General features: G+C 39.4%; 1 protein-coding gene across 20 annotated transcripts in view; it reads left to right on the top strand.

Moving 5' to 3' along the window:
* The window catches only part of ank2b (ankyrin 2b, neuronal), a 93,521-nt gene that overhangs the window by 41,458 nt on the left and 34,173 nt on the right, over positions 1-17,890 (top strand). For 16 of the 20 annotated variants that reach the window (XM_062562046.1, XM_062562042.1, XM_062562036.1 and 13 more), the window contains 19 exons: positions 2,021-2,119; positions 3,106-3,204; positions 4,953-5,051; positions 6,207-6,401; positions 6,548-6,646; positions 8,518-8,616; positions 8,747-8,845; positions 8,962-9,159; positions 9,761-9,859; positions 10,245-10,343; positions 10,939-11,136; positions 11,520-11,618; positions 11,823-11,921; positions 12,176-12,274; positions 12,372-12,470; positions 13,242-13,317; positions 14,284-14,422; positions 16,300-16,387; positions 16,807-16,910. In XM_062562046.1, coding sequence (XP_062418030.1) covers positions 2,021-2,119; positions 3,106-3,204; positions 4,953-5,051; positions 6,207-6,401; positions 6,548-6,646; positions 8,518-8,616; positions 8,747-8,845; positions 8,962-9,159; positions 9,761-9,859; positions 10,245-10,343; positions 10,939-11,136; positions 11,520-11,618; positions 11,823-11,921; positions 12,176-12,274; positions 12,372-12,470; positions 13,242-13,317; positions 14,284-14,422; positions 16,300-16,387; positions 16,807-16,910 — 2,186 coding nt within the window. Of the gene's footprint in view, positions 1-1,074; positions 1,527-2,020; positions 2,120-3,105; positions 3,205-4,952; positions 5,052-6,206; positions 6,402-6,547; positions 6,647-8,517; positions 8,617-8,746; positions 8,846-8,961; positions 9,160-9,760; positions 9,860-10,244; positions 10,344-10,938; positions 11,137-11,519; positions 11,619-11,822; positions 11,922-12,175; positions 12,275-12,371; positions 12,471-13,241; positions 13,318-14,283; positions 14,423-16,299; positions 16,388-16,806; positions 16,911-17,890 lie in introns of those variants that run through there. The other 4 variants (XM_062562038.1, XM_062562070.1, XM_062562034.1 and 1 more) reach the window with 2 other exon arrangements.

Raw genomic sequence — 17,890 nt, 5'->3', positions numbered from 1 at the left:
CTTTTCTTTCCCTCCATCTTTTATTTATTTCACTTCCATACCACTGCATGGTGTACATAAAGATCATTTGGTTTCTTTTGTTTGGTTAAATAAGAGGTCAACATGCAAGGTTTACCCAATTAGCCAAGCTACTGCAGTGTGTCCTGCGCTTGACCTATTTAGATGTTTGTATCTTGATTTTCATTGTTTTTTCTCCAGCTCAGGGTGAGCCTAAGTTTTTTCACCCTCGATACATCTTTATTGAGATGTTAGGTGTATTGATTTATTTGTAATGATCACATTTCACTCTTACAAAGTTTTATTTGATGAATACTGTGCTGATACCTTTTTGTGAAAAGCTAATGTATGTATATGTATAAATTTACAATATCATTTATAAGTATAATTTTTGTGTTTTTTTGGGATGCTCTATAAGCTGCTAAGTTTAAAAAAGTATTGTTTAAACTATTTTCCCATTTGTGGGTCTGTAAAGCGCTCTGATTCGCCTTAAATTTTAAAAATTCATAAATTGGCATAACAAAACATAATATTACCTGTAATAATCAATATGATTTACATTTATTTTATTTTGTATAGCCCAGAATTACAAATTATAAATTATCCACAGAGGACTTCACAACATCCGACATATTCGACATATTCTGTTTCGCAAACCTCATATTGACACAGGAACCCCACCTCTTCCCAGAGAAAAAGCTTCAAAGGGAGAGAAGAGGAAGAAACCTCAAGTAGAATGGTAGATGATCCCACTACCATAATGGACAGAAGAGGGATAGATGTTATGTGTACAGAATGAACAACACAGCCGTTTACAATACCTTCAATGCAGATGATGGAAATTAGTGAAAAATGACAAATAAAAACAGCAGTAGTGGAAATAGTAGAATTGAGAATTGATTGCTATTTTCATTTTCAAATGGGGTGACAAAGTGCAATATAAATACTGAAAAAGTAAAAAAAAAAAACGAAATTCATAATTGAAAATGCTTAAACAAATATTATACAGGGCAAATGATAAAATCTTTCCATAATAGCAATTTCATATTTAAAAAACAGAATGCTTAGATTGCATATTGTTTACACAAAGTCGATATGGCAGTGTATGGCTCTACTGAAACATACTTTTTTAATATGCAATGTTGTTTTTATCAAATCTTGAATGCACACAAATAGAAACATTTAAGTTGATTAAATAATTGTATTTAAATTTGGTCAATTCTGGTCCTCTAAACTCTAAACGACATGTAATGTAATGTAAACCTCCTGATCAAGTTGTTGAAATGCATGCTGTTCCAAATGACTGGCATATGACGTTTTTTCTCAACAGTACTGATGAATGTTAACATGATACGTTAAAGGTGTAAAGCTTTCAAGGTCTTAACTTTGCTAAAACCTTGGCTTGCATAGCATGTTTTAACCATAGCACCATTCTAAGTTTTTAAACCATCACGTTAGTCACTGTACTCTTCACACTTTTGTAAACAACTTTTTCACATTATATCGGACCACACTTACAGAATGGCAAGGTAAGGCAAGAATCTCACAACTACTCCAACCTGCTTTGTAATCTCTAACTTTTCTCACATATTTCTCATTGCTAACTATATTACTGACATGATGTATAGTGGGTATGGTGCACTTTGATGTTGATTAGAAATGTTCCCTCTCTATGATTTTACTATAATTTCGGAGCTAATATTGTTTGTCCACCGTCAAGTTAAGTTCCATCTAAGTGATCTGCTTCAGTTTATGTTTCCATTACAAATTCTTTATGGAGGCCTTACTTTTCTTTCGGTGTTTGATAACCCGCATGGAAGTGACATTTCTGAAGGTGTTTTGCAGTGGTTTGTTAGGGTTCTACAGATCGTGACATTTTCTTTTTTTGCTGTTTGTTTTTTGTTCACCTGTGATGCTGCAACTGCTGCATGCTGGGAAGATTGGGAGCCACGATTCAACGTCCTGTTACTTGAAGGAAAGGCTGATGTCTGACCTCCTTTTGGGTTTTTCACTTTTTTTTCAGAGTGGATTCACCCCCCTTCATATCGCTGCCCATTATGGCAACGTCAATGTCGCCACACTCCTGCTCAACCGAGGGGCAGCAGTTGATTTCACAGCAAGGGTAGGATTTCAGTCTAATGCCTCCTGTCTTTTGGGTGATGAGGTAAATGCACGAAAACTTCACTGGAACACTTCTGCTGAAGAAGTGTTGTTGGCTACTGCATTTCAGGCGTGTTTTCTACGGGGTTACAAATCATCAAAAGATTCAGGCAACGATGCAAGGAGATTCTTTCTACTTTGTGGATGTAACACGTCTGAGTTCTGGGGGAGGGGTTCCAGAAATGAAGATGACTACACGGCTGGTTGTCAGATGGGTTTTTATTGTTTTGCTCGCTGACGTCTCTCGCTCGCTGACGTTCAGTCCGGTTGGCCACCGGTCACGTCTCTCCTACCGGGACAGGTACAATCAGCCTTCACCTGACGACAATTGCTCTCACCTGGCGCCTTTCCCTGAGCCGCTCCCCCTCTCTCTCTCCTCTGCAGCCGAGCTGAAACCACGCCCGCCACCACAGTGGACTTCTCTAACTTTTCCTTTTGATATCATCCAGAAAACAAATTCTGCCAAATAGCCATTCCAGCAGTTTTGCTAAAAATACCTTACTTTTCTCACCTTGCAATCTACTAGACCTTATGGGATTGCTTGTGTGGCTAATGTGGTTAATAGGTGTGAGAGAATTCACTTAAATCTTGCCTGTATGGGGCAAACCCCCCTCCAATTTCGGAGTCGACTCACTCAAGTCATACGAAGAAAATGTTTTTCAAAAGAGTTTCAAAGAAAAAGCATTTGAATGTAAATATTTTAATAATACAATATGAATTTAGAGAGTTGATTGATTAGTCAGTTAATTGTTTTAAGAAGTATGCTTAATACTCACTGTAGAATGAATTCTCAATTCTGATGTGTTATGTTTAATTGGTGTTCTTAAATAAAACTAAACTATTAATCAGCCCTCATATACAACTTTGTTAGTGTGGATTCAGTCTTATTATTAAACTTTCCTCCTAAAATAAAATGAATGTCACTAAAAGGAACTTTCTTCTCCGTAGAACGGCATTACTCCAGTCCATGTGGCCTCCAAACGTGGCAACACTAATATGGTTGCCCTGTTACTAGACCGTGGCTCTCAGATTGATGGTAAAACAAGGGTGAGTATCATGAGAAGCTAAACTATGCTATTGTCATGTTAGTAATGACGGGTAGGCCTAAGGCAGGGGCGCCCACACTGTTCTGGCGATCTACCCTCTTCCCTGGCCGACAAGGGTAATAGTAGTTTGGCCGAACGAGTGGTTTGCTTTGGAATGGAATTAAATGAGTCTGTTAGTAAGCAAATATGGAAGTAAATCTGTGTCATCGGGTTTTGAAAGAAAAAGGTGATTGAAATTCTAGCACTGAATATATAGGCATTGAAATTATGTATCTGAAGGTTTTTCAACGTTAAAATACTGCAAAAAATTAAACCACAAATATTTCAACGTTAAAAAATTAAACCGCAACAAATTAAACTGCAACAAATTAAACCGCAGAAAATTAAACCACAAAAAATTAAACCACAACATCTGGGACCTCAAGGAAGAGCAATTGATTCTAGATTCAAAATCAGGAGCAGGCGTCAAGCAAAAGGAGCGAGCACCCAATACAACGTGGGCTTGTCGGCAGCATGGTGACCGAATTATAGCCATGTCCAATAATAACGGGGCTTTAACTCTTCTTTATGCCATCAGTGTGGTTTGTGTCTAAGATTCCGTAATAGGCAGCTGACATTTGTACATTAACAGACTGTATTGGACATGAACTAAGCGGAAGTTAAACGAGAGCGTACAGCCGGTCAGAATACGCCTCTTCTTCTAGTTTTGAATTAATTTAATGATGCTGAGATCCTTTGACAAGGAGTTATTGGCGGAGTTTTGAAACCAGGATCGCGCTTGAAGAGGCACATGAGTCGCTGTAGCGTAGTGGGGAGGAGGGCAGCGGCTTTAGCGGAGCGTGCAGACGCATAAACCCGACAGATCATGCAGGAATAACCGCAGTAGCACCGAGTGCGGAGAGTGGTCGGTGGAAGGATTCTTTTCAGAGCGGCACAAGTTGATCTCAGTTGGGTATTATGCGGCATGCAAAGTCCATGTAACGTTAAATGAGTATCTTCATGACCATGGTTAGCTGATTTGTATACTTATAATAAAGTTGTATATTGTCAGTGGCAAGAAAACGTTTTGGTTCAGGGTGAACATTATATGTTTTTTTTTATGTATTTCTTCATACCTGGCCACACTGGAGGCATAAAGGAGAGTTAAAGCCCTGTTAATATTGGACATGGCTACAATCCGTCACCATGCTGCCGACAAGCTGAAGTTGTATTGGGTGCTCGCTCCTTTTGCTTCGCGAACGCTGATCCTGATCTTGAATCTAGAATCGATTTCTCTTCCTTGAGGCCCCGGATGTTGTGGTTGAATTATTTTCCGTTGAATTATTTGCGGTTGAATTGATTGCGGTCAAATTTTTTGCGGTTGAATATTTTAACGTCTCATTTTTTGCAGTATTTTAACGTCGAAAAACATTCAGATACATAATTTCAATGCATAAATATTCAGTGCTAGAAATTCAATCACCTTTTTCTTTCAAAACCCGATGACACAGATTTACTTCCATAAGCAAGGATTTTAGCAGTTAGCATTAGTTTCGGTCATCTCTCACTGTTGAACGCACATGCGTGACAGAATTTCTTTAATCAATGGCGTGCGATCGACTACTACTGCTTTCGTGATCGACTGGCCTAAGGTAAGCCTTAACAAACTTGGTTAAAAACGGAAAAGGACATTGTAAAGTTAAATCCTGTCACATTAGGTCAATGCTAGTATGTATTGAATGACTATTAATATGTTTGTGTGTTCTGTAGGATGGATTGACTCCCCTACATTGTGCGGCCCGGAGTGGACATGATAAAGCTCTGGAGCTGCTCCTGGAAAGAGGAGCACCCTTGCTGGCCAGGACCAAGGTTTGTCACCTGGTTATTCACCTTCATACACAAGGGACAGAAGCATGTTTCCCACTTTAAACAGTGTTGTTGGTTAACAGATTAAAAGTAGTGCGTTTAGTGAGAACAAGAGGTCCTCTTCATAAATAGTTCAATACATATGGTGAGATTGTAATTTTTAGGCTTTAAACCTTTTCATGGTTTATCCAAGACATTTTTTAAGGGGTATATTTAATGTAATTTACGTCAGATGAGATTGTCAATGGCAAATGTATTTTTACCATAAAAATTGTTCTAATTTATTAAATGAAGGCAGGAATAATGGTGGACTTTAAGACACTGTGCTTTAAAAATTATTTTACATTGGACCCACATATTATATTATATATATATATATATATATTATGTTGGTCTACAGATTAGGTTACTTTTGGAACTCCTGGAGGTATTGATAGTGTAAGAATGGCATTCGCTAGCAGGATAAAATTTAAAATAGGAGAACTTCGTTTTTGACTATTCTTTTTTATACCTCTGACGGTTGCTTTTTGTTTTCATGCTATTAGTCTGTTTATTATAGCTAAAACTATCAAATATCTATCATAACTATATTTTTGTTTTGATTCTGGTTACAACTGCATTTAAAGTCCATAATGCTTCACTATATATATCAATATATGCATCAATATTTTTTAATATTTAAACTTAGTGTTGAAACTCAGGCATGTCGCGCCTGTGGCCACACCTAATCAGTGATGTCAGAGTGAGTAAAAGCTCATACAGGCCGATGAATCGGACAATTGTATATGAGTAAAAGCAATGCCAGGAAAACAATGCATTGCAATAGTTCAGGCAGAAAGTAGACAACAATTATGAGACCTTCTATTGACAACAAGCTGTGACCACTGTGCATTGGATAGAGAGGGTCCTCTGATAGCGCAGGGTTTGGGTTTTGATTACGTGCTGAAACATGTCTTGCATCTCAGTTTCCTTAGGCAAAACACCTAAGCTAAAAATGCTTATTGCATTGGATACAAATGTCAGCTAAACCTCAAGAGAGCTGTACACCAGAAACGTTTTGCAATGATTGATCGTAATAAAACAGGAAAAATCAGTTCAGCTCTGTTTTAATCTCCATCCGTGTCCATCAACATAAACAAGCTCTCTTTCACATTTAAGAACGGGCTGTCTCCTCTTCACATGGCTGCTCAAGGCGACCATGTTGAATGCGTCAAACACCTGCTGCACAAGGCTCCTGTTGACGATGTCACACTGGACTACCTTACAGCTTTGCATGTGGCAGCTCACTGCGGCCACTACAGAGTCACCAAACTGCTGCTCGACAAGAGGGCCAATCCCAACGCCAGAGCCCTGGTATGAAACAAAGATACTATAGAACTGCAACAATCCTCTGAAGGAAAGATCAAGCCAAGGACCAAGAACAGTCTCTGATGAGTTCTTTAAATATTGTCTGGGCTCATCCTCTACTGTGTTTGTGTGTGTGTGTGTGTGTGTAATAGAACGGCTTCACTCCGCTGCACATAGCCTGTAAGAAGAACCGGGTGAAAGTGATGGAGCTGCTGGTCAAATATGGAGCCTCCATCCAGGCCATTACAGAGGTAATTCACTGACCTGAGTGAGAGCAAAAGTTTCATTGAACCTACTGAGACTCCTTAATGTGTCTGGGTCTGTTTGGTATCAACTCACACCATACCAAAGACAAGTTCTGAAAAGTAGATTAACGTCAGTTTTGGATTAATCCTGAAACTGCTCCAAACTGCTTATTCTGATATTAACAATGAAACTAAATATATAAACATATCATTAATATTGAAATATAAAATATGGACTCACACAGTTCTCTTTAAAAGAAAGTTCACGATGAACCTGTATGCCAAGAAACTTTGCCGTCGTGCTGCTATACTTGGGAGAAGCTACATCATTAGGCAAACTTATTTAGTAAACTATGTACATTTCACTGTGTTGGGCACGGCGTAGGGGAAATGTTTGGTTAATAACTAGTGTGAAATTAAATCATGGAAATAGAATTATTAATAATCGCGAAGATAATTCACAAAATAAATAAATAACAGAGCACCACCCTAAAAAGGGACTAATAACCAAACTGTAAATCAAGTCTCATAATTGATATTCACTCATTAAGAGCGAGGAATTGAAGGTTTGAGTTTGTACACTGGTTTCTAGCCAAACTGCTCCTTAAAGTATAACAGGGTTTAAATAACTTCCAACAATACTAATCTGATCAATACCAGCCGGACTCGCGGGTCAAAAAAAAAACTAAAGAGACAAAATCAATCACTCTTGGGGCTGGTATTCAAACCTGAGTCTGTGGTTTCATAAACAGAATCCACCAACACTAGGCTGTTGCCGAGCTGCAGAAGACCAGCAAAAAGTAAATGAAATGTAGCAGAGACAGTTGATGGACATCGCAGAGTAATTGTTATGGGTCTCGGGCACGATAACGAAACGATGTATTCCCGTAAAATAAAGGTAGAGTCTGAAGAGCAACAATCACAGCAACACTTGTCTCGTTCTCCAGATTGAGTCTGTATAATTGATTACACAAAAAGGGTTTACACCTCTTTGCAAAAAATACAAGGAAGATTCACACAAAAAATATTATATATTTTCATGCAAGGTTGGTGTCGTCACGGCAACAAAGTTTGTCAAAAACCCACTATTCACTGGGACCTATCATCATAGTCTTAAGGCTTATATTCACAGATTTGAAGTTGATCAGATTAAAGGGCTAGGAAATGGACATCTGACTGTAGAAATTTGCATTGACCTAAGCCAATAGGAAATATCAATGTTGCTTGGAGTTATAACATTTTACATTTTGTCCAATATTAGGACACACCCATACAAACTTCATTGGTCCATAACTTTATTGAAAAATTAGATATTAACATTCTTTCAATAACTTTTGAAATTTTGCACGCTTGCATAAAGATACATGTCTAGAACACGGCCAGGTCACCGAAATAATCCATAGTCAAATACTTTTCCAGGGATAATGTTTGCAATCATAGCTTGTGAACTTCCATGTACAATCAAAGGCAAGATCTTCACCCAGGAGACCTCTACTTGTGTCCCTTTTAAACACAAAAGCATATTTAATTTAAATCAAGTACCTAACAAATAGACTTATTTTTATCTAAACAATGTTGTTGTAGAACTTCAACCAAATCTTGATTGATTGTGATCAAGAATAAAATATGTTTCCCTCAGAAAGTTATTTATAGTTATTTATAGATAGTTTAGTTTAGTTTGATGCGAACAGGATTTTGTTAAAAGCAGAATTGCAGTTAATGGGTCAGTCACTTCCTATGTTTTGTGTGTCAGTATTAAAACACTGTTCCATCTTCCAATAGTTTCCCTCTCTGCGCTAGAATAAGCATCACTATAGATTGGTAACATCAACATCACTGTCCTTTTGTTACTCTTTTGCTTCCCATTCTGTGTCAAGTCTGGTTTGACGCCTATCCACGTAGCAGCCTTCATGGGTCACCTGAACATTGTCTTGCTGCTGCTGCAGAACGGAGCCTCGCCCGACGTCAGCAATATTGTAAGTGAAAGTCATTTTTTATTTGGTTATCCTTAATTGAGAATAGTGTTTACAAAATACTAGTCAGCTGGCTTTAATATGTTTAAATTTGTGTGAATTGCCCCCGCTGATTTGTATGTTGTCTGTACAGCGCGGGGAAACAGCGTTACACATGGCAGCTAGGGCAGGTCAGGTGGAGGTGGTCAGATGTCTGCTGAGGAATGGAGCAATGGTGGACGCAAGAGCACGGGTCAGTTTACTGTTATATATAGCAGCAAACCCAGCTACACTTTTTACTTCTTTGTTTTGCCACCATGCAGAATAGGCTAATAGGTGTTCATTCTTATTCCACTGTGCTGTCTCCAGGAAGACCAGACTCCCCTCCACATTGCATCCCGTCTGGGAAAAACAGAGATTGTGCAACTGCTGCTGCAACACATGGCCCATCCAGATGCTGCCACAACCAATGGCTACACCCCCCTCCACATCTCCGCCAGGGAGGGGCAGGTGGATACAGCCTCTGTCCTTTTAGAGGCTGGAGCTTCACACTCACTGGCCACTAAGGTGAGGAGACACTTTGAATTTAACTTTTTACTTGAAGTAACTCCTAGAAGAAGGATCCTCCCATTAATGGGTGGGGCTTGGCCATAAAACACTGAACATGTGATGTCTCTCAGCTCCATGCTAGTTATAATATATACTTCTGTTGGATTTATTGTGGAAGAATTCTATTTCATATTTTTGGCTATGGTTACATACAGTTATATCAGTATGTCAGTACATTGGTGAATTTATTTCTATTGTTTTATGTCACAAAAAAAACGAAATCTTGATATTAAAAACATTCCGGTCTACTGAACTATTCTGTATGTTGCTGGACAAATCTTGCTGTCCCTTAGGGCCCGGTAACATAAAATGAGACTTTTGGATACATGTAAATGTACATTTAAAAAATCAGGAGGGGAAATAATACAAATGACATGAAAAATCAACTAAAGGATGTGATTATGTTGTACTGAATTGAAATAATGTGACCATTTGTGTAAAGAGACATCATAAGCACTAATAACAGATATGTATGTCTTAGATTTAAGTTAACCTGATATAACATACTGTATTTGCTGTTTTTAAACCCATTTCTTGATCTATCTTCTTTGGCTCACAGAAAGGTTTCACCCCCCTGCATGTGGCCTCTAAGTATGGAAGCCTAGATGTTGCTAAACTTCTGCTGCAGCGTCAAGCTCCACCTGATTTAGCTGGAAAGGTAAGAATTCTACATGAAGGCCCTCTAAATCTGCATAACTTTATAATACTTTTTCATAATAAAATGTATGCGATGTTGTTCATTATCCAATATATAATTAAAATCACTCACAAAATATTTTGGTGAATCCTTTTCCTATGTGTAAATGTGAAACATTTTATAATCCAAACGGGTTTTGCCATTTTTCTGTATTTGGGCTAAGTTGACTACAAGAACAGTGGTAAGCCTAGTTAGCCCCATATTAAGGACTCTCTCAGGGATCCTTTCAGCTTTGGCTGTTTGTCTCTAATTCATTTCAACCTGCAGTTTAACCGTCTTTAACAGATGCTCTGGTGCTGCACTAACTGCCATCTAAACCTTTTGCGCTCAACGTCCTCCCCTCTAGAATGGCCTCACCCCACTCCATGTTTCAGCACATTATGATAACCAGAAGGTGGCACTCTTGCTTTTAGACAAAGGAGCGTCCCCCCACACCATGGCCAAGGTGAGAGTCCAAAGTAAAGTGCTGAAAGTAGTAGGAAACTAATAGAAAGCGGAAGATGTTTTAAATAGTGTTCGGTTTAGCTTGACGGCAAATAACCCTAACCCACAGGAATAAGGGGCCATCACAACTGCTGCAAGAGGCACAACTCTTTCCAGCAATTGCAGTTTACTGAGGAAGATTATGAGATATTGTAGAACGACCCAGCAAAATGTCCAAGTCATTATTATGTTTGTTTTCATTTTTATTTTAGAAATATACTGTAGTTTTATTTTACACAAGGCTTAATTCTTCAAACAGCTGGTCGTTGTCGTCTTTAACAAACGTTACTCAGCCAGGAGAAAACAACATACTTGTTGAAGACTATTTTGAGGAGAGGATTAACACACATTTGGTGCTGTAGTGACTCTTTGGGGTAGCAGGTGGGTGTTTGGGATTTAACCCAATTAAACAGCTCTACAACACAAAGGGAGACAAGATATCAGGCTAGCACACACACACACAATACTTGGTGGTTTGCCTGTACACATGAGATGTGTTGACAGTGAACATATATCCAGCCTGGTCCTCTGCACTGACACTTTCTCTCATCGACCAGAATGGCCACACTCCGCTCCACATTGCGGCGAAGAAGAACCAGATGGAGATCGCCACGGTGCTGCTGCAGTATGGAGCTGAGACCAACATCCTGACCAAGCAAGGTGTCACTCCGCTCCACCTGGCCTCCCAGGAGGGCCACACTGACATGGCTGCCCTACTCATCAGCAAGGAAGCCCAGGTCAACGTCCAAACTAAGGTACTGTGGAGAAAACAGCAAGTTTTTTTGGTTAAGTATCTATGCATTTGAGAAACATCCCATGAATCCTAACTCTAATATTCCATTGGGTGAGATGCTATAGATCATTTCACCTCTCTGGTAGTATTTTTACTTTTGTGCCTTTTAACAGTTAAAGAATCAAAATGTAAATGTCAAATGTCAAAGTAATTGGAAGAACATTTGCATACAACCATCAAGGATTGTCTTTTATCATCCTATCATTTAAATATTGACATGTTATGACAAAGTATATCTTCTTCACATTGTCAAAGTAGCCACATCAGCTTATTTGAGTTGACGGATTGTTGTCTGAATGAGCCTGTTGTGACATTGTAAGTGCTATGTGTGTGTTCCTCATGCAGAGTGGTCTGACTGCCCTCCATCTGGTCGCTCAGGAGGATAAAGTGGCTGTTGGTGAGATCCTATCCAAACACGGAGCAAACCTCGACCAACAGACCAAAGTATGAACATACTTTTTCAATTTTCTTCATTTATCCTCAGACCTCTTTTCGGTTTGTAGCATGATAAAATTCACCAATTCAAAGTCCTCTGTCTGCAACATATGTGGCAATAAATTGCTTTTCATTCTGATTCCATCATCTCCCATTGTGCTGAAATGTTTTGCCCTTAATAAGTATTCTGACAATGTTTTTGTTGTTCTGCAGTTGGGGTACACCCCACTAGTTGTAGCATGTCACTATGGTAACGCCAAGATGGTCAACTTCCTGCTTCAGAATGGGGCCAGTGTCAATGCCAAAACCAAGGTACACTAAACTGAAGGACTCAGTTACAAATTTAACATTCATCATGATTTCAAATGTATGATTAAATTATAATCCAAAATCTGTTCACATGTGACATTCTCTGTCCTGAAACCATCACATCAGCACAAGAAAAAACATATGTTGCTTGTGAAAATGTGAAAGAAGAACAATTTTATGCCAGCTGCTTGGCTGACATGAAAGTGAACTTATGAAGTGAATAATCAATTGATTCACACGATTTATTTCCTTTCCAGAATGGATACACTCCCCTCCACCAGGCAGCCCAGCAAGGAAACACACACATCATTAATGTACTGCTGCAGAACGGTGCCAGGCCCAACGCTATCACTGTGGTATGTGAACTGCCATAAAATATACAGACACACATACGCACGCACGCACTACACAGTGCAAAGACACACAACTCAACCACTGTGCTTTCTCTTACAGAATGGTAACACTGCCTTAGGTATTGCTCGGAGGCTGGGCTACATCTCTGTGGTGGATACGCTGAGAGTCGTGACTGAAGAGATCATTACCACTACAACGGTACACAAAATAACATTTTGATCTCAATTTCAAGGTTGTGTTATAGACACCAGGAATCTTTGTTGGAATGTAGGCTCTAATGGCAATTTCTTTTAGTTCATTTTTAATTTTTTTTCTGTACCAATTATTAATTATTTTACTTAGGTGAGAGCCCCGAGATCAGTGTTGCACCATTAAAAACTTCAATCTATCTTAAATTTATAGTTGCAGACTTACTTGATGAGATTTGACCAGTAGTCTATGGTGGAAAATGTTAACAAACACACACAAAAAGTCGCAAAATTAGACCTAGTAGTTTTTTGTTGTTTCCTGTTTTAAGTATGAATTGAATCTTATAGGGAAATATTAAATATGTGACAAATTTACAACTTTTTAAAGGGTAAATGGACTGTACTGTATAGTGCTTTCTTTGTCTTTCGACCACTTAAAAAGTGCTTTAACATCATTGACCCATTCACACCGATTCATACACTGATGACAGGAGCTACCATACACAGTTCCACCTGCCCATCAGTAACTAGCATTTACACCGTTCACACACTTCAGTCACAGAACAATGTTGGGGTTAAGTGTCAAGTTTCTTAAGAAGTTTAATAGTGCAATACATTGTCCACACTGTCCATTATATTAAAACTATTAAAAAACGTCTCAGTATAGTTCAATACAGCCTCCATAATGTGTAAGTTTTCAGCTAGGTTTCTAGCAAAAAGAGAAATAACTGTCTGTAAGATGTGAAGTAGAGTTAATGGGATCCCTTTCCTCCTTTGCTAGCAGACGGTGACGGAGAAACACAAGCTGAACGTACCAGAGACCATGACTGAGGTGCTGGATATCTCTGATGAAGAGGGTAAATCCATTTGAACATTAAAGACTGTCAGCAGCCAGGGGAGCTCAATTCATTTCATTTTATTTTGTATAGACCAAAATTGCAAATTTGCCTCAGAAAGCTTCACCGTCCACATTCAACATCCTCTGTCCCGAAACCCTCACTTCAACAAAAACTCTCCAAAAAATGAAATGTTGTGAAATAATGTAAGTAATATTTAAAATAGTAATAATCATGATGATGATAAGAGCAGCAGTTGAAAACCATAGATGTTATGTCAGACGACCCCGTGGACAAGCACCGTGCTGTGTGTGAGGAGTGCGGTAGCGTATAATGCATGGTGAAAAAGCCTGCACCACCTACTGACTGCTTTAATGCTGCAATAACTGTAGTGTGGTATGTGGATGCTAGTGGGACAGAAAGAACATGGTTGAAGTTCACCTGAGCCTTTTTTTAGAAGGCCAAAAGGGTCAACACATATGATTTTCATTTTTCCCCTTTCTTTCCAAATTTGAGTTAAAATTTTAATAACAGTGTGTTAATTGCCAATTATGAATCCTGCCATGGTAAAGATATGATGCCCATCTCTGCTTCTCTTTGACTAGCCTTAATTCTAACTAACCCAACTAATGTAGTAAACAAGGAATGGCAAAGAAGGGCCGGTCATGTCTTTTCTTTTGTAGCAGGAAAATAATAATGCAGTCAGGACACAGGCTATATTGCTTAAAGCAACGAAAAAAAGCAAACCTGACTGTAAAAAACATTCAAAACATATGTCCGTCCATTAGCTGCACCTTATAATATTAAGCTGAGAGCACATATGGCAAACGCGGGCCAAATCTGGAGCCATCCAGTGTGTCCCGCTGCCGCTGGTGTCCCGCCGCCGGAGTGTGGATCTGTCTAACTACAGTATGTTTTTGAACTTGCTGGCCAAGTATAACGCTCTCTGCTTAACGAGGGCCAAAACCTCTGTTTTCTTTCCCAAAGGGGATGACACTATGACCGGTGACGGAGGGGAGTATCTGAGGGCCGAAGACCTCAGGGAACTGGGAGATGACTCCCTACCAGGACAGTATCTGGACGGAATGAACTACCTCCGCTTCAGCCTGGAGGGGACGCGCACTGGGTACATTAGTCAAGTCAAACTACCAACTAACATGTTAAACATTTGGTGCTGTAAGGTGTAGCTGTAAGCCTGGGGTGCTCCAATAGGTTGATTTCCAATGCAATGCCAGTAGATCGCTTGCCTTAGGAAAAATAATCAGTGTGCGCAGTGCAGGCACCGCTGCTGTTGTTGTTCCTATATGGACTTGAAATAATTAATATTGTGTTAAACCCACTTTTCACCCTCTACTAATCAAGTTAATCTTTGCCGTGTTTTGTTGCTCTAACTTTATCATTGCCATTCATCCTAAGGACAGAGCTGTCATGACTGGACAATGGCCCTGAACCCAACTCCTGAGACGTGGTTCAAAATCAACATTTATTTACAAAAGGCAACAAATGAAAATTACTCTCTGCACAGGAAAAAAACCCTATACTAAATCTAAAAAAATCTAGAAAACGCTAAGCTGAAAAAATAACCAATAGAAAGTAAGCCTGAACAAAGTACAAACATAGCAAGACTTTGCAAAGGATATGGGCATGCGCTGGTTCTCCTTCACATGGGACAAGACGAACTGGCACAGGATAAAGGGAGACACAGACAATATATACACACAGGGTAAGGGCATAGGTGGAAACAATCAGGGGCAAGGAGAACGTTGCCTGAAACTAGAATTTTAAAAAAAGGATTTCCTGTTTTTTTCAAAATGACACTAGTTAACGCTCTGTATTTTTATTCACTCCTACTCATACATTATTGGTCTTCCTTGTCATTCCTTGATAGTCAAATGCAAAATTATGTGCTGACGCTGGCCTTTTACATCTTCATCTCTGCACAAAAAAAAAAATCTGTTTAACAATCTTCCTTAGGCAGTGAAAATAGTTTTTTTTTAAATCATAACCTGGAAATTATGATGAGGTTGATTACAAAGAGATTTAAGGTGACCCCAGCACAATCTCCAGAACATAGAGAAGATTCCAGGGGACAGGCAGCTACTCTAGTCGAGCTGGACAGGGCCATAGAAGGTCCTCAACTCATTAGCAGGGCCAATATCTGTGAATTTGTACAAGGAGAAACAGGTTGAGCACTGCTCAAGCCCTACAAAATGATCCCCAAAACTGGTGTGAATGTCTCTGCCCAAACAATCAGAAACAGACATTATGAGGGTGGACTCAGGGTGTTGTGACTGTGCTCACTGCCCAGCACTGTGGAGCTTGATTGGCATTTGCTGCAGAAGACCAGAATAATTTTTCAGAATTATGCCAGAATTTTTCACAGATGAAAGGAGCTCATGTGAAATGGTCTGAAGAAGCCAAGGAGAAATCTATGCTGCCTGCACCATTATTTAGCATGACCTGTTTGGTTGTGGGTCAGAGATGGTCTTGGAAGGCGTATCCATGGAAGGACGCACAGACCTCTATAGGCTGGAAAATGGAAGTCTGACTGAAATTAGGTATTGGAATGAAATTCTTGAACCCATGGTCAGACCATACCATTGTGCAGTAGGTCCTGGGTTCCTTCTGATGCGCGCAATGCCCGGCTTCATGTGGCAAAGTATGCAGGCAGTACCTGGAGGATAAAGGAATTGATACAAGTGAATGGCCCTCGCAATCATCTGACCTAAATCTGGTAGAACATCTCTGGGACATTGTGTTTCAGTCCATCAGACCCTGCCAGGTTGCTCCTCAGACAGGAACTCACTGAAGCCCTGTGACAAATCTGGGAGGACATCCCAGAGACAGCATCCGTTGTCTCATTAGGAGCATGTTGTGACATTGTCAAGCATGTATACAAGCACATCAGGGACAGGATTTTCACTTTGAGATGTGATGTGTTCTCCAATTGTTCCTTGAATTCTTTTGAGCTTCACTGGCTTCAATGTTTTTCTTCTGCTATAGTTCAGACCGGTCCTTCACACCCACCCACCACAGTTACTACTCTCCTAGACATGAAGGCATCATGGATGAGATGCTGACAAGTCACCAGGTAAAGTCCATTACAAGTCAATTATATTCATAGCCATTGAAGTAGAAATTTTGTATTTTGTAAGGTTTTATTTTCACAAGAACTGGAGAATTTAACTACTCAATGTAATTATAGTTTAATGTGAAGTTAGGGAATTTAGTATTGAACTTCCATTAGCAGCAAGTGAAGTATGATATATATATACTATATACTATATATATATACTATATATATATATATCATACTTCACTTGCTGCTAATGGAAGTTCAATACTAAATATAGTATATATATATATATATATATATATATATATATATATATATATATATATATATATATATATATATATATATATACTGATATTACCATCAGTTCCTAATACTACATAAAATGATTCCTGTTACTCATGTCTGACAAAAGCTTCTTTTTTTTACTCCAGGTCTCGTCACTTGCCAGGGAGTGTGACAGGGATTCATATCGTTTGAGTTGGGGCACTGAGAACCTGGACAATGTGGCTTTATCTTGCAGCCCCATTCACTCTGGGTAAGGATTTTCAGGCTCAAGCTAATTTTTATGTCATAAACAATACACATTTCATATTAAACAATTGATTCTTTTGCAAAAATCGTATTACAAACCCCATCTCAAAATATGACCTCAACTTTTGCGTGTCAAAAATTTCACAAATGTTATTTTTCGGAATTTTTCAGGGGGTGTACAATATATAGATATACATAGTTCTGTTCTTCTTTCTCGATCCCTCCACTTCCTTTTTACATAAACAAATACGGATGTTAGCAGATCTTTCCCCTTCAATTGAGAAGTGGACACACTCTAATAATTCCATCATGTATCAAAGCCCAGTCCTGACACAAGTATTTGATGGTCCCAAGAAAGGACCTCCTCACCCCATACTCCCGCAGCACCTCCCACAGTATCCGATCATACGCCTTCTCTAGGACCACAAAAAACATGAAGACCGGATGATCAAACTCCCAAGCTGCGTCCATGATCCTTGCAGGAGTGCTGTTCCGTTATTTCACAACCAAGAAGAAATCTGCATCGATCCTCTTCAATGCATGGTTTTACTATTGGCCGAACCCTCTTTTCCAACACCTTGGAATAAACTTTACCAGGGAGGCTGAGTAGTGGAATACCCCTGTAATCGGCACACACTCTCTGGTCCCCCTATCTAAAGAAAGGAACCACCACCCCGTTCGGCCCAGACTTCCACGCAATGTTGAAGAGCTGCGCTATTAAAGACTGCCCCCCAACATCCAAACCTTCCGCAACAGTTCCCTGTTTTCAAGTCCTTCTCCATAGTTGCCCCACCGCACTCCCCACACAGTCACTGCTTTGCCTCCATAACAGCAGAGGCTGCCGCACGACCAGTGTCCACCACTGTGTTGGAGGGTTACCGCCACTTGATGAACCTGAGTCTTTGAGGCCTACTCTGAGTATGGAATGTGACTTTAACCCGAGTGAAGAAATTCAAGGACATTTGGGTCTTGGATGGAGTGTAT

The sequence above is a fragment of the Pungitius pungitius genome, chromosome 1, assembly GCF_949316345.1.
Source record: "Pungitius pungitius chromosome 1, fPunPun2.1, whole genome shotgun sequence".
NCBI classification, from domain to species: domain Eukaryota; kingdom Metazoa; phylum Chordata; class Actinopteri; order Perciformes; family Gasterosteidae; genus Pungitius; species Pungitius pungitius.
The sequence above is the reverse complement of the archived record's forward strand: the minus strand, read 5'-3'. Positions and strand labels throughout refer to the sequence as shown.